We start from the raw sequence: 17,162 nt of genomic DNA on the forward strand, positions 1-17,162 counted from the left end.
TTCCTGTAACATAATCATGAGGTAAACTAAAGCTTAGATTTCATCCCCTTTTGACCTGATCTAAGTAATGGCACTGTAAGACACTGTAGGTGTTTCTCTCCAGAAGGATTTTACAACTAAATAGCTATATATTTACTTATTCCCCTTTAAAAACACAAAATATAAGAAAAGAGGAAAGGTCCGTATATTTTTTAGCAGAGCTTACAAAAACTCCATAATCATGTATAACATGTTATCCGCTTTCACTCATGCTGTTACTATGTTCTGTTGGTTCCTGGTTTAAAATTCTAACTCTTTGGAAAAGGTACCATCTTGTACAGACTAGAAAGATATAGCAAAATAATTGAACACTCAAATGCTAAGACTATTAAGTACATGTAGATAAGGCCATAATGTATGTAAATAATACCCATAAAATGGAGTAAGTTTCATAGATTTAGTGTACAGTATAAAATAATTTTATTGTATACATTTGTTTTTTTCTGTATCCCCAACTTACTTATTTTGATTTAAAACAAAAGCTTCTCTCTGTTGGAATAAAACGTCACAATTAACTTGAACAAGCTGCTCTTGTATTTTTAGAAAAACTTTCAGATCAAGTTCTGCTGCTTTCCTAAACTTACCAGACTTCTAAAGTAATTTAGAAGAGTTCAGATGAGAAATTAGAATGTAAACTTTAATAAATACCAAGCCATGACTCAGTATCCTGACACAGTAATTAGTTCCCTTTGTTCAGTTTATATATTCAAGATGAGTTTTAAGCTATATTCATTACTTTTCTCTCTTACAATTTTTAAGTTTTCAGGAATTATAGATTTGTCCCTAAGTCCCTATTAGCCATTGACACATTTAGTTGAATGTGCACCATACATACATTTTGTTCCTATCATCTTCCTATGAACAGAATTTACAGCATCAAACTACAGGTTTGTTTTTTTTCCTGAAAGTCCAGGAAGTAAACTCTATTAATCAAGCAGGTGCAGTCTACCTGTCACAAGCATTTGTTAAGTTCAGTCTGGAGAGTACTAATGAATATTTTTTCTCTGTACCATGGTATGTTTCATTATTCATCAATTCTTTCTGCTAACCACTCTCCTACTGCAGTCACCAATGCATGAGATTTGCTTTGTTGTTTGGGGTTTCTTTCCTTCTGGTATGTGAAAATTTTAAGCCTTGGGATTTTTTCACAGGTCTTAGATGCTCAGGTTGGGAACTGTGCTGTGACTTGTGGCACAGGACATAACTGACAGACTCCTAAACTACAGTGACAATGTGATTGCAGGGCATGGTGTTGACAACTGAAATAGTCTCTTCTTACTGAAATTATTCTCAGCGAATAATTTCTTCCCAGGCAAGATTCTAAATGCTTGTTCACAGCTGAAAATTCCTTAAGTGCTCATAATTTGTCTCAATGAGTTGTCATGACTTTCAAATGGTTCATAGAGACAAATTTCCATAGCCCCAGGATACAGCCACTGATGCAGTTGGATACATCTGCAGCTACTCAAAAGTATATTTTGTGAGTTAGAGCCTTCCTCTCATACACAACGCAATCCAAGCTCTACCTACACTTACTAACTCATCTCCATTAAGTTTACCATTAAATTAGGAGAGGAAGGTAAGAACAAGAAGAACCAGTTGGTCAAAAGCCACATTCTGCAAGTTTGCAAATTATCTGTTAATTCTATGTATGTACTTAGCAGAAAATAATTTTAGGACAGTCAAGAAATGTCCATATCTTACAAAAATATTTTCTAAGTATTTTTGAAACTGAACAGATATACACTACATACTATACTGTAGCAAACAAATATAATTTCATCTAAACTGTTCTGCAGTTCTTAATTTATTTATATAACAGAGAAAATAACATTTTCCCTTACAATGGATGTCAAATGCAAATCAACAAAACTTGTGAGAAAGAAAATGAAATGTTGCAAAGTTGAAAATAAGATATTACAAATAAAGGAGTGCAGAAGAATATTACTTGACAGTTACCCTTTACTGAAAATAGCTATTTTTTTAACTTAGCAGAGTCTTTCAAAAGTCCTTTAAAATCAAATCAAATAGCCTATGGTATTAAAAACCTGATGTCAAATTAAAGGGGCATAAAACCAGCTGGATGTTGTCCTCACTTAGCACCTCAATACTGAGTTTCCAAGTTCATGGGTCAATTATAAACAATGAAACAAAACAAAACAAAAAACCCAACCAAAAAGAAACAAACTAACAAAAAGCATTGTGGAATCTATATAAAACAATTATTTAGCATGTGTGGAAAACTGTTTTACTACTTGTCATAACTAATTCTTGACAACCTCCTACTTAACAGATGGTCAAATTCAGTAACAGAAAGTAATCTGTAAAATTTCTGTAAAAAATTTCTGTATCTTGCTGTATTAAGAAAATTAAGTATTCAACAGGGCAATTGTGAGAGTGTTGCAAGTGAGAGCCTAAGATAAAATAAAAATGATGGTAGAACAGCTACGGTTTGTAAAACAACTGGTTAATAGATAAGCAGCAGTTTATGAAGGCTCATATCACATTTGCACAGATTCGCTACATGTTTCTGTAGTATCTTTAAATTCAGTAAAAACAAAATGTACTTGTGTGAGTGAAGAAACTGGTCTTAATGAGCAATGTTTCTTAACACACAGATGAGAGAGGGAAAGAATAATCACCTTGTCCATTTTCTTGAGGTTTGTTTTTCTTCCAAAATTCAATCTCTCGCTGCAGTTCCTCTAGTTAACATCAAAGAACAGTAATGTGAATTTTTAAGTCAATACCAGGTATATAATTAGAAATAGCCATATTCCCTCCATCAATCCAAACAGTTCCCAAAACCAAATGAGAAACTTACGTTCTCGAAGTCCAGGCACCAACTTAAATATAATTTCCTCTAAGGTGTTATCCAGCCTTTCAGAGGGAAAAAATACATTTCACATTAAATGGAAACTAGAATTTTCAGCATTTTTAGTGTTTAAACAACAAAAACTTTTGAATAACAAAATTAGTTGCATTTTTCTGATAAATAACAAACTCTGTCAAAGCCAAATGATTTTAGCTTGAGAGACTACATGCATTAAAGCTTATCTCAACCACCTCTTATATGGATTTATTTTAGAAATAACCAAGGAATTTATTTTTAATGTATAAAAATAAGAATTAAACAAAAGAAAAAACATACAATAAAATTTTTATTTTTTGTATTTTTATTACATGCAAACAATAGTGTTACTAAAAGGAACAGACTGGAAAAGTAGTATCCAATTTTCAGGTCCAGCTCATGAGTAGTAAGCATGAAAATTATAATCTCCATTATCATATTAAGTGTTGAAGTGCTTTGGTAATAAGCCTGTTAAGAAAAACTGAACAGACTATTCCCTACTTACCACACCACAGCCAACCAGTCTTGGCAGGATAAAGAAGACCACAGAGCATCCATGCTGCTCTGACTTGACAGTTCTCAGTACGCAGCATAATTAATTTGAACTATTTAAATCTGCCATGAGTTTGTACACCAGGAGACAGTGCACACAGGCATGTCCTCTGATACCCTGATGTTGGTGCCAAAACTAGTTATTACAGCCCCTTCCAGCGGATACAGTGCAGTTACCCTTGTTGCTGAAGCTAAAATATTTTTCTTTCCTTTTCTCTGAATTTAACCTACTCTTCTATCCATTTAGTTGATCCTTTGCTTTCTAGTTCTACTTCCTTTCCTGGTCTCTTATCCTTCAGCTTCCTCTGTCTTTCATTCTGTTTCCTTTTCCTTCCTCTCCTTTGCTCTTTATGTCATCTCTTGGCAACAGAAACTTCCCCTGCCCACAGCCTAAACAAAAACTCATGGCAAAATAAAATACTAAGTAATACAGAGAAATTAAGTACCTTGACATTCAGTCAGAAGCTATGATATAATCATTGTATATCATAATTTGGCATATTTTTAATTGCCTTTTCATCTCAATAATGATATATTTATTTACGAATATATTTGCAAATACATGTGTGTATATGGTATTAACAATACACTATAGGCCTGGTAAAAAACTTAGCTTTTCTGTCATTTGTTCACCACCAGTGACAAAGTAGGAGAAAGACTGAATGTTTTTATTGTTGAGGAATGCCTACAATCCACAATAATTGATAACAATTCTCTTAGAATAAATATGTGAGTATTAAAGGTTCTCCTTACAGAATTTGTACTTGTACTTCAAAGTTTGCAATTACACCCAATACCCCAACTGTCAGGTTCTGAGACTGTGGTATCCATCAACAGATACAATCATACCATAAGAATATTTATATTTAAGCTACAACCACAGTCTATTTTTAATTGCTTCTTCTTATGGGGACAACAACAACAAAATTCAGCATGTAAAACGTAACTCCCATAAAACAGAGCAGCACAGAGAGCACTTTCTCACAGAAGTAGGAAATTAAAACAGTGGGATGTCTGAGTGCTTAATTTCTGATAGATGACAACATAGGTCTGCCTTTCCAGGTGCTGCATCTTGTAGCCTGCTCTGTCAGTATCTAAGGTAACTACAAGGTACTGCTTTCTGTGAAGTTCCCAGAGCAGAGCACTGGGAACTTGGGAATTTGTCTTAGAAATTGAATTAATTTCACACTGTAAGAAAGCTCCAACCTTCATAATTTACTCATTAAAAGAAATGAAAAAAGGACTTCAAAAGAGAACATCACTACCTTAATTAAAAATCCCTCTGTTCTTCAGGATGGTATAATACATTCTGGTTTTCCTACACTTATTTTTGAAAATTCCCATTTAGTACTTTCTAATTTATCTTCAATGGCCCATAACAAAAGTCACTGCCAATGCGAAAATAGCAAAAAAATTCAGTATACTTTGCAAATTTACAATGCTAGAAGCAAGAACTGGCTTCTCACTCTAGTCAATTTATTTTCTTTCAAAAATTAAACAAAACCCCCTTTTTTCTTTACACAGGATAAATACTGATCAGTACTCTGACAAAAGGCAGAAAACAAAAAGTTCTATCTGATCTTTAAGTGCAGCGAAACTAAAACTTTAGGGGAAAATGAAATTATTACAAGATTCTCAATTTCAGATGCATCTTATGGTGTTCCCATAATCTACATATATGAGCACTCTGACATAAAGATTTGTATTTCCCTGACTCACATCAAACCCATTCCATAATGAAACTACTTGAAAAAGGTAGTCTTACTAATCTAATCTGATACTTCCTGTTAATGCTGAAACAAGAACATTGATGTTTTAGAGACACCTCTTTCCACTCCCACATATTCCAACCATCTTCCAAACCTCCAAAACAGAACGTATATAAAGAAGAACAAGCATTTGTGTCAGCTTTGTATAATTTCTTTTTTCACCTCTTCTATAATATTGAATGAGTTATAAGATCAATACTCTCTGACAAATACCAGCAAGTGTGAACCAGACGAAGACTATTGCTCAGGAAAACTTGCTTGCACAGAAGCACACTAGCAGGAGAAGAAGAAGGCTGCATTTGTGGCATTATCAACACAGACCCTAGTGAGTACTGATGATGCAGAATTCTGCTAAATCAGTAAAGGAATTCTTAAAATTTAACACTCTTCCTACATTTTCATTCTAGAGCTCAATGCTGAATTTCGGACTTAGTCTTGTAGTTACAACAGATCCTAAGCGCTGCCACTAAGAGATACATGTAAAAAACTCACATAGTTACAAAGTTGCTCAAATTGAGTTTATAGTCGTTCAAACTTATCTGAGAGATCGTAGTTACAACTAGTACGTGGTGTTGAAGAGGATTTCTCAGAAAATGACTGCATTCTTCAGCAATGGTGGGGTTGATCTCCATGGTTGGAGTGTAAGCCATGTATTAAGTTATGCAGGCAATATCCAAGTAAGATAATTCTGTTGCACTGCTCACATGCTCTTCTGATTATTAGTTTACCAAATATTTAAAGTTGGTTCATAAAATACAATCAGGAAACTACTGACTGTATGCAGTTTCTTGCCAAAGAGACCAAACTACTCTAAAAGGAATTTCAGGAAATAATGGCATAGAAAATAGCTCTTCTCACTGTTCTGGCTTGTGCTCTGAACTTTTCTCACCCACTTATAATTTCCTGCTCAAAGGACAATATTTGTTTACTAAACATCTACTACATGTTTCAGAAAATGCATTTTTCATCTCATATGAAGTGGTTCCATCAGAATAAAAGAAGTATTTCAAAATGCTTTTGTTTTCAGCTTATTAGTGGCCTGTAGCATGTTCTGTTATGACTCACACAACACCTCAGACAATGACCAGAGATCAGAAAAACACTTCTGGTACACATCTACATAAACCTGTCTAGCCCTATCCTTCCAAAAAACATTCAGATGATAAAGACTTAGGCCAATAACACCCTTTGCAGTTGCTGAATTCAATCCCTCTTAATTATCCTCTTGATACATAACTGAATAATCACTATTCCTGTGTCTTTCCCTTATGTTTCCTTCTTTTAGTATGTCTGAAAAAATCAATTTAGAATTTAGCAGGAGTCGAGGAAATGACAACCTATATGGCTTACAATATATGTCAGTTAATAAATGCATTATACAAATAAGTAAAAAACTCATTCCCATTTAGGATAAAGTTGTTGTGATTTTTTGTTGTTGTTCTTCCATTTCAGCAAATGTGAAATAGCATCTTACCTTAACATTTCTAGTGGATTGGTCTCATGCACTTGGTTGCCACACCTGGGACAGTCATTGCTGTCTTCAAAGTGTTGAACGATACAAGTCTTACAAACTAAGGGAGAGGAGGGGAAAAAAAAAAGGAAGAACCAACTTAGACAAGATCTAAATAATATTGCTTGAGTATGACCTAACAGTACCTGCTAGCTACTTGATGCATCAGAAATAAACTAGCTTTATCTTAAATACTTACAATGTATCTTATCGATACCTTTATTGTTCCTCAAAACCATAGTTCTGTTCTGCTGAGATACCAAGGTCAGCAGCACAGGTTGGACAAGCACTGCTTTAAAGTACAAGATATTTTTGCTACTTAGAATTCTCCCAGCATCATAACACATGAAGCCTGTACCACCTTAAAGAGCAGGTTCTCAGAAAGTGTGTGCTGGGCCAGCAGAGCCCAACATCACCTCAGCTGATCTGAACATGCCTTACACATATCATTTCTGTTCCAGTGGTGCTGCTGGCATCTGAAAATATTGGTTGAAATACTTATCATAAGAGAAAAGTGCACAGAAATTGTACACAGGTTCAAAGTGTTTTCTCTTTTGACACAGTGCTTTCCAAAGCAATGACAGAATGCACACTCAACATTTAATACTTGAATCTTCTAACGAAAAGTCAGGATCATGACCATGGCATGTTTTAACAAACCCAAACCAGCAACAACGTGAGTTTAAAGACTGATCAACTGAAAGTAAACTAAACAAGGTGCTACACTATTGTTGCTTCCAAATGATTAATTATGGACTGTAGATTTTAATGCCATTAATAAGAAAATGGAAACCAAGCTGATGAGAACAAATATGCCTGCTATTATTACTGCACTATAACATTCTGGATGGAGATAAACTCTATCCTCTTCTTATTATTAATTCACCAACAGTGAAATAAGAACTGCAAATTCATCAGTAAATGGACTGAAAAAACAAATGGACTGCTGTGATTGCAATATGCTTTCTGCTGAAACACAGTAATTTCTTTCATCAATTACCTAAAGAAGTATGAACATCTCTATACAAGTTGGTAAATCCTAATTATAAGACAACTTTAGGAATCTTGAATTTCCCATAACAAAGCCTGCATTTGTCTTTGCCTTAGAATGCTCAGAAAAGTTATATCACATCAGCTGATGCTGATAATGCACACACGTTAAACCTCCATGTAGGTGTTTCTTCCAACTGCTTTAAAGCACTAACTTAAAAGACATTAAGCTCACAGCTCAAGTTTCTGAAGGAATTGTGAAATACACTTTTTTCAGTTGAACTTTTCAGCTGCAGCACCTGATAACTCATAATCCTGGAATCTATATTGTGCTGAATACACTATTCTGGCAGGATAAAGTGTATGGGTTAGTGGTGGGTGATGACAATTCTAATGAAAACCACCAGGTTAAGAATCATCTGCTATCTTAGAAATTACATTAGTTGGAAACTTCAATTTAAAAGAGTATGGGGGGAAAAAGGCTGAGGAGCTACTATGATGACGAAATTGCGAAGTCTAACACAGATGTAAATTATGGTCATTTGGAAATTCAGCTGAAAGTCACTGAGGTAAGTAACAGAAGGGTTTTTTACTCTAGACCTCTCCTAACTTGTCTTCGTAGAAACTGAGCTTAAAGATAACTCTTTTTCAATGGGGTTTCATCTGCTAACTGCTATAATCAAGGAAGAAATTAGTCTTTAATTTATTTTTTATTTTATTTTTTGGTAAGCCTCCTGCGCTTGGTATAAACAGCAACACCTCTATGGAACCTTTCTAACCTGACACCAACTTAAAATGATAAAGAATAAACAAAGTGGAAAAAATCATATAAATGTAATTGGTCAATATCAATTTTGGAACTGATATGCTCAACTGCTAGCCTTCTCTTATTTGGAAACTGGCCAGGCTGGATGAGGCTCTGAGCAATCTGAACTAGTAGAGGGTGTCCCTGCCCATGGTAGAGGGGTCAGAACTAACTAAGGGTCTGTGTCTGTTCCAGCCTAAACCATTCTATGATTTTTTTTTTTTTTTGCAATATAGACTCAGAGAATTAGCACAAAAATTCTTCAGAAGGAGAAGGGGCTTTGTATCAATACCAGAGGTACTTGTTTTTTTCCCATAAGCAATTAGAATTGGCCTCCTTCAGAAAGCATTTCCTTGCATTTTAGGAAAACTTTCTGAAATTCTTAAGAAAATGTAATTCCATTCACTTGCTCTTGGGATCTCTGCTCCATTCACATCAGAGAAGTTCTTGAAGTCTGTGATGAGATGAGACTGTTCTTATGCTTTGAAAAGGACTCGTTGGTTTGTCTTGTAAAGAAATTTTAAATTTGTGCTTCCTAGGTTTTTTGTTTGTTTTCCAAACTAAAGACAAATAGGACCTTTCTGAACTAAAGCTTTCATTTACACCTAGAAGAAATCTGAAATTGTTACTCTTAAGAAGAACTCCATGTCATGGGATCAATAACTAACACTCTTATTTAAGTCAGATAATTAACTCCATAAAACCTCCTGAACACTAAACACTGCTAAACATAAAGCATGCTTATATTAAAAATAATGTAACTTGCAGAAATATTTACAATATAAACTAATCTATGGAAAGGAACTGAATTCCTCAGTCTGAATATATTTTTGTGCTCTCTTTATACCTTTTTTTTTGAGAAGGGATGACACACTTGTAAACCATGCACCATCCAAGAAAGGACCTAATGATTAACGAAGAGCTTAATTTCCAGTGTAGAAAGATCTTTGAGTAGAATATATACAGAGAAAACATCATAACGAACCAGGAATCTTATTCCAGTTCTATATGGATGTATTCTCTATGTCAACAAGCACACAGTTCTGGATCATGTGTTTGTACAGCCAGCTCAATACCATAAAAACCTCTTGGAATTGTAAATCAATACTGCAATAATCGAAAACAACTTCTGCTTTTTCTCACGTAGAGCTACGGTGCTATGAGGATTTGCCCACCAAAACTAAATGTGATTTACCAACATGAATATAAAGGTAAAAAATACATATAAATTCTAGCATGCAAGAATAATGAACTGATTCATGATACTCCTAGTGGAATCATCAACCACTATTTTCACATATGATAGGTATAATTGTCATCTGTTATGTAAAACACTGAACATTTTTCAAAGCCTATCACTTTGCAGTTTCAGGAAATGGGATGAAGTCTAAGCATTTGGTGAAGAAGGTAGGGAAAAATGGAATCTTTAAACACAATTAAATTACAAATATATTTAATTCACCACCTTAGGGAAAAAACCAAACTCCAAATCAAAACCCTTTAACACTTCCAGTAATGATTAATGAAATAACATGGTTTCATTTGCTTTACTGGGGGTCATGGTAGTGCAGCAAACAGGCAAAAGAAAACTGCTTAACCAAAATGTACAGTTTGCAGAATTTTGAGGTATCTGCTACACACGTCAGTGAAATGAGAACCTGAATTTCATAGTTGTACTATGACATTTCAGAAGAGACACAATAAAAGTTAAACTCACAGAAGATGACTTTCTACAGCTGATAAAAGTAATTGTGTGACATATGCTAATTGGCTGGCAACCATAACAATGCTGTTTTCCAATAGAGAGGTATCTGGTTCACACATTCTTTCAGATCTTTGTAGCCAGATGAAAAATACAGATACAAGTGTCAAGACTGTGCTGTATGTCACAAACAAACAACAAAAGTACACATCTAATGCATGTCTACATGCATATGCATCCTTCCAGGTTACTGTTTAAATGTTTGTTAATGAGGTACCAAAGTAAAACTTCATATTGCATTTTAAAAATAAAATATTCTACAAGATACAGTTTAATTAGTTAATTGTGGTACAAATTCTTTGTCAGAACTCATCCTTTGAATTCTTCCAAGGATCTTCTCTCTCAAAATTAATCACTCTGATTCAGTGAGCGAAGGAAGGGCACAGGATATGCACAGCTAGTGGAACATCAAACCCATCTCAGTGATGGCACAGAGGTGTAGCAAGTCATTTGGTACATTTACTGAAGTATTTAATTATCTACCTTAAGCCTGCTTTAAAAACATTTATTTTTAGGGAAAGTGCCTGCTTAAAAACAGGAGAGAAAACTTCAATTCCCTTAACCACTCTTTTCAGAAGCTATACAAGTGGGACTACTCCACTCTTAATTACAATTACCAGACACAGTCAAACTGGATTCTCTTTTGTTAAAAGGGAGAAAGAATTTCAGTAAGTGATGACCAAGAAAGACTTCTTGTGTTGAAAACTATCTCAAAATAACATTTAGGTCCTGCTACATGCCATTGAATTAAGTTTCTTCAGGAGAACAAGTCTGAAAGCAGCTCAGCTTGCTTCTCTGAGGGTGAGAAATTTTGCTGCAGTAAAGTTTTTTTTGGATCTTCTGTTGAGAGTATTGGTTTTTGGCAAAATCTAAAAACCACTCTGGTTGAAAGATTATTTGATATTGAAAATTATATTTCTGGTAAATTTCCTGCATGGAAGGACATTTCTGGAAGTTCCTAGACTGCCTTGGTTGAGAATATTGAGGAAGATACACACTTAAACAGCACAGTTAGGATTCTGAACTTCAGGGGATGGGACTTCAGCTTGCTTAAGCAACCACTCATCAGATTTCCCAAGGAGACTATCATTAGAATGAAACTTAGAAAAGCTGGCTGAGCTATATAGTCCATTGTACAGGGAATTTTGTCAGAAGAACTGCTTAGCACACAAGAATTGCTTAGTGCACATGGTTCCTAATTATTATGCAAAAGTAGATCATATTAGAAGTGGAAACAAGGATGGAAAACAAAAGGATATAAAATCACTACTCTGGCACTTAGAGACAAAAGTAGGAAAGCCAAGGCCCAGCCATAGCTAAAACTGAGGGAATTGTGTAAGTATGCTAGTAGCTGAAGGAAGCTTAGACAAAATGTGCCTTTAATGAATGAGGGAAACAACTCAGGAATAGTTTATACAGGAAGGTTTAAAGTCCTCAGTATCTTTTTGCCTTGGTCTTCACAGGCACAGCCTGATCCCAGATCTCCATGCATACCAGCATGATTTGGGAAGGAGAGACATGATCAACAGCCAAGGAGCATCAGGTTAGAGCTTACTGAGAAAGACTGGATATATTTAAATCTACAAGCCAGGTACGATTCACTAAGATGAAAGCTTATCACCATAATCATGGTGATTATGAGAGATACCCAATGACTAGAAAAGGGCAGTGTGTTATGCCCACCTTTAATAAAAAGGGGGAGAGCCCAGGGAAGTACAACTAAACAGTATCCTTGAGCTCACTTGAAAGGTGGCAGATTACACCATGTCCCTTGGAGTCAATTTCCAACTATGTGAGGGGCAAAAATGTAACCAGAAAGAGGCAATAGCAATTTGCCAAAAGCAAATCATGGTATAAGCTGGCAGGTGATGTAATAACAGCCTGTACTGTTTGAACAGCACTTGCAGGAGTGACAGAGCCTGTCTTCTCGGGAGTGGCAAAAGGCACCACAAGGAGCAATGATCACATGTTGACACTTGGCAGGACATTCAGAAAACCTAGATAAAAATTGTAGCACTGGAAATGGTTACTGAGAAAGGCTGTGGAGACTCCACGCTTGTAAATTCAAGTGTCAACTACACAGAGCCATGGCTTGACCTGGTCTAGTGTTGCAACTAACCTGCCCTCTTGCATGAAGTTGGCCCAGACAACCTTCAGATGTGCTTTTCAACCAACATTTCTATGATTGTGTAAACAGTCTGATATTTTTAAGATACTAAAGAATGTTCTTGAGGAAAGTTTATTTTCCAAGTTTTGTAAGTGCACATTGTACTAAACAACGGAGTGACTCAGGAGACAGATGATGGGACATGCCCTTTAGTTCATATCCAGCCTGCTTCCATCAGTAGTTCTTAAACATCCTTGACAACTGTGTAACAGACTAGAAAAAAAGTTTTCAGTCCATAAGACAAAACCATTCTGTTGGAAGCAGTAAAAAAGAAATGAAGTATTGAATTTGCAGAATAAGTAATTTTGCAGTAACATAACCATTTCCTTTCCAACAGAGATAGGAAAGTTTGCACTTCTGCTACCCAGGTTGCACTTAGGTTTCCTGGGGAATAGTGGAGTCATCTGTTCAACATTTTCAGAAGTCCCATCAGAAACATTTCTTATTGAAATGGCAATCATTTCTCAGAGCAGAATTTTACTACTTAATATTTTCCAGCAACCCTGAATATGCAAATTAACTACTAATTCCCTGCTTTGGTTACTACAGATCACATTAGTTCCTCTACAATCACTGGAGAACATCTATGTCTATACATGCTTTTCATCTTGTCCAAAGTAATATGTTGTACTCCCAGTATCTAATCAATTTACACTGCTTCTTCAACCATTAATATCTGCAGATTTTGATCATTTGTACAACACTGTATTCAATTAAGGCATGTAGTAAGCACAAGATAAATACCAAAGAACAGTTAAAGTCATTGTATTCTGTGGTATCTATTTGGACAACACTGAAGAATCATACCTGTATGGTAGCATACCTGTATTTGAAAATTAAAAATATTAAATATTTTCTACAAGTATAAGATAATTTATCAGAGTACCTTCCTGAAATCTGCCATCACCTTTTCCTCTGCAAACATAAGACTCGCATATCACCACTTTTTTCAAGTTTTTAATTTTCCTTTCCTTCATTGTAAGCTTTGTATTTTGGCAACCATAACTAGATTTTGCTTTGAAGACTCACCACCTTCTTTCATGCTTTTCTACTTAGTGACCCAAACCTGTGGCAGTTTTTCTGTGAGGAGATCTGTGTAACTACATGGCAGCTCAGTAAAATTCAGGTGCTCTAGCCTGGGAACTAGGCAGTAACAGAGCTGGCTCAGTGAAGAGCACACAAACTACAAGTGAACGAAAGAAGCAGATGCTGATGAGAACTCTCCTTCTTGCCATGATTTTATTTTTTGTAATGGGAGCTAAAGTAAATAAACAAATAAATGCCATAAACAAAAAAGATAACTTAATAAAAACTTTTTTTTTCTTAATTCTGAACTGATTTTAATGGAACTATTTTCCCCTCACCCCAACCTTTTAAAAGTTACTTATGTTCATTAAACTTCAACCGCAAGAAATTAGCTAACTCTGGAGTTTTTCCAGTTTCTTTAAAGGGAAAGAGAATTTAATAATACACGTAACTCTCTCTAGTAAGTTTACCTCTGTTAAGTACATCAGTCTTTTCCTGATTCTCTGTCACTATTTTCCCTCTGTATCCAATGAAGGATGAAGATCCTCCTTAGCACTCCTTTTCTTGAAAATGTATTTGTAGAAACATTTTTAGTTGTCTTTTATGGTTGTAGCCAGACTAAGTTCTGGTTGAGCTTTGGACCTTCTAATTTTCTCTCTTCATAACTCTGTGATATCCTTGCAGTCCTTCCAGGTTGACTGCCCCTTCTTCCAAATTAATAAACTCTCCTTCATTTTTCCCTAAGTTCCAGACAAGGCTTTCTGTACAGCCAGGTTGGTCACCCTCCCTGCCAGTTCATCTTTCTGCACATGGGGACAACCTGCTCCTGTGCCTTTAGGATTTCCTTCTCAAAGCACTCACAGCCTTCCTGGACTCTTCTGCCCTTCAGGACTGCCTCCCAAGGGACTCCATCAACCAGGCTCCAAAATCTGCCCGCCAGAAGTCCAGGACAGTGGTTCTGCTAAACACCCTCCTTATTCTTCCAAGAATTGAAAACTACCTTTTGTGATTGCTGTGCCCAAAGACATCCTGCAACTGTCACATCACGCACCAGTCCTTCTCTGTTCAAAAATAGCAGGTCCAGCATGGCCTCACTCATCACCTATGACAAAGTTATCCTCCACCCACTCCAGGAACCTCTTAGACTGTTTTTCCAGGAGGCATCTGGTAAACTGAAGTCTTCCTCTAGAACAAGTGCTAGTGACGGTGAGACTTTCCTCAGCTGCTTATTGAATGTTCCATCTGCCTCTTCATTCTGGTTAGGTGATCTATAACAGACTCCCACCATGGTATCTGCCTTGGCCATCCCCCCAGTTCTTACCCATAGACACTTATCTCTATCATCACCATCACTAAATTCTAGACACTCAAAACACTCCCTAAACCACCAGCTCTCCTTCCTTGCCTATCCCTTCTGAAGAGTTTTATAGCCATCCAGTGCAGCCCTCCAGTTGTGTGAGTTATACCACCATGTTTCTGTGATGGCAACTATGTTATTGTTTCCCTGCTGCACAGTGGCTTCCATTGTTTTAATTCTTTATGTGCTTCACATAGTAGGGGTGTAACACCAAATTGTAAAGATTAACAGTGAAGACAGCAACAACTGCAAGAACACTGCACAGAAATTACAGGAAATTCCAAGACAAGACTTTTAACTGATATTTATTAAAGGTTCAAAAATGGGAAATCTACCAAAAGATGTATAGTTCCCCTTACTCTTCTTTTAGAAGATTTCAAACGTTATTTGGAAAGACGTCAAAATCTCAAGAAGGTCCAGTGAAACTACTGCCTATTTAATAATAAATGTAAAAAAATAAAGCATGTAAATAAGCTTCTGAAAGTAAGACGACTGAGTTTGATGGGACCATTCATACATTTAATATAATTCACACATGCCAATGTTTGAGATGTAGTAGGAGCATAAGACAACTTAAGCACCTTTTCCTGAGACAGTTTTATTGAAAGAGATCTACTCCCTCAGTAAACATATTGCCTGCTTTCAAGGATTTCTCTGCATTGTGCCATGGAACACATTAGAGAGATGTGTGCCAGTCCTGACCAGACCAGTGTATCCATGGTAGACACAGCCAACAGATACATTAACTCAAGTTTCAAAAGCATAGCTCTCTCAAAAGAGCACACCTGACCTGATGATCTCACCGGTGATCAGACAGGCCACAGTGATAAAATCTGGTGTTAAAGCCAGCACAATTGCCACTAGCTTAGGGGAAACGAAAGGGCCTCTGTACTCTACAAGGTGTTCAGCAGAGTTGACATACCCTCACAGAATTGGTCAGGTTGGAAGAGAACACAGTGGGTCATCTGGTCCAACCTCCCTGCTCAGGCAGGGTCATCCCAGAGCACATAGCACAGAATTGCATCCAGACTGTTCTTGAATATCTCCAGTGAGACTCCATACCCTCTCTGGGCAATCTGTTCCAGTGCTTGCTCACCCACACAGTACAGAAGTTCTTCCTCATGTTCAGGTGGAACTTCCTGTGCATCAGTTTCTGCCCATTGCCAATTGTTCTATTGTTTGGCACCAATGAGAAGAGCCTGGCTCCATCCCCTGTGCACCCACCTTTTAGATATTTATATACCTTAATGAGGTTCCCTCAGCCACCTCCTCCTGAGCCTGAACAGGCCCAGCTCCCTCAGCTTTTCCTTACAAGAGAGGTTCTCCAGACCCTTGATCAACTTAGTACTCTCTGCTGGACCTGCTCCAGGAGCTCCATATCCCTGTTGTACTGTGGAGCACAGAACTACACACAGTTCAAGATGACCAAGACTGCAGACCAGTGTTTAGGAAACTGCAGAAGAGATGGAATTAATTCAGATCATTTAATATAAAAATTCAGTAAACAAAAACAAGCACAGTGGTCATATGAAACACATTAACATTTCAAGATTATATAGCTTATGAAGGAAGGACTATTTTGCAAAGCATACTACTTACAGGTATGGAGGCACTCCGTTACTGTAGTTGGCTTGATGAGATAGCCTTTACAGATATAGCAGGTGATATGAGGATTGAAATCTTTCACCAAGTGCTTCCTCTGAGTAGCCATTCGTGGGGCAGGAAATGCTGGCAGAGTGCTTGGGGCCAGAGAAGCAAGTCTGAGAGGCGTCGATGTCCACAGTTCACAAGAGCTGTGGCGCTGCTCTGTGCAACTGGACTTCTCCAGGCATTTGATCTTAATTCCGCAGGTCTCGCTGAGACATGGCTCATAACTCCTGCTCCTGGGCCAGGCGAGTCATTCTCCTACCTGTAACACACGTGGAAAAGAGAGCTGTGTGAACCTGGCCGGACAGCGGCCGTGTCCCGGAGGACCAGCGTCGCCATGAACTTGGCCGGGGCACGGGCCATGTCATTTACATAACAGCAGCCGCGGTGCAGCCGAGCCCGAGGCCGCGCCCCCGCCCCTCAGGGCTCCGGCCGGCGGCGGGACGGGCTCGGGGCCGCGGTGACAGGTGCAGGGGCCGCGGCCGCCCCTCGGCACAGCCCGGCCGGCACTGCCCTCCCCGCCCCGCCCCGCCGGGCCCTCAGGCCGCGCCGAGCCCCGCCGGGAGCAGCTCTCCCGCCGCCCCGGCCCCGCGGGACCCGCGGCCGGAGAGGGCGGCGGCCGCCCGGCTCTGCCCCCGCTCGCCCGACTCGCGTCCCTCCCCTGCCGCACCTGCGGCGCCTCCCGCCCCC

At 37.7% G+C, this 17,162-nt stretch overlaps 1 protein-coding gene across 3 annotated transcripts in view; it reads right to left on the minus strand.

Annotated features, from left to right (window-relative positions):
- The window catches only part of PCGF5 (polycomb group ring finger 5), a 62,974-nt gene that overhangs the window by 16,591 nt on the left and 29,221 nt on the right, over positions 1 to 17,162 (minus strand). For all 3 annotated transcript variants that reach the window (XM_085065256.1, XM_085065254.1, XM_085065255.1), the window contains 4 exons: positions 16,425 to 16,734; positions 6,683 to 6,779; positions 2,861 to 2,916; positions 2,682 to 2,741 (listed from right to left, as the gene is read on the minus strand). In XM_085065256.1, coding sequence (XP_084921382.1) covers positions 2,682 to 2,741; positions 2,861 to 2,916; positions 6,683 to 6,779; positions 16,425 to 16,536 — 325 coding nt within the window. In that variant the 5' untranslated portion in view covers positions 16,537 to 16,734. The remainder of the gene's footprint in view (positions 1 to 2,681; positions 2,742 to 2,860; positions 2,917 to 6,682; positions 6,780 to 16,424; positions 16,735 to 17,162) is intronic.

This window comes from Lichenostomus cassidix, chromosome 6 (genome assembly GCF_008360975.1).
Source record: "Lichenostomus cassidix isolate B80296 chromosome 6, HeHo_3.0, whole genome shotgun sequence".
Taxonomy (NCBI): domain Eukaryota; kingdom Metazoa; phylum Chordata; class Aves; order Passeriformes; family Meliphagidae; genus Lichenostomus; species Lichenostomus cassidix.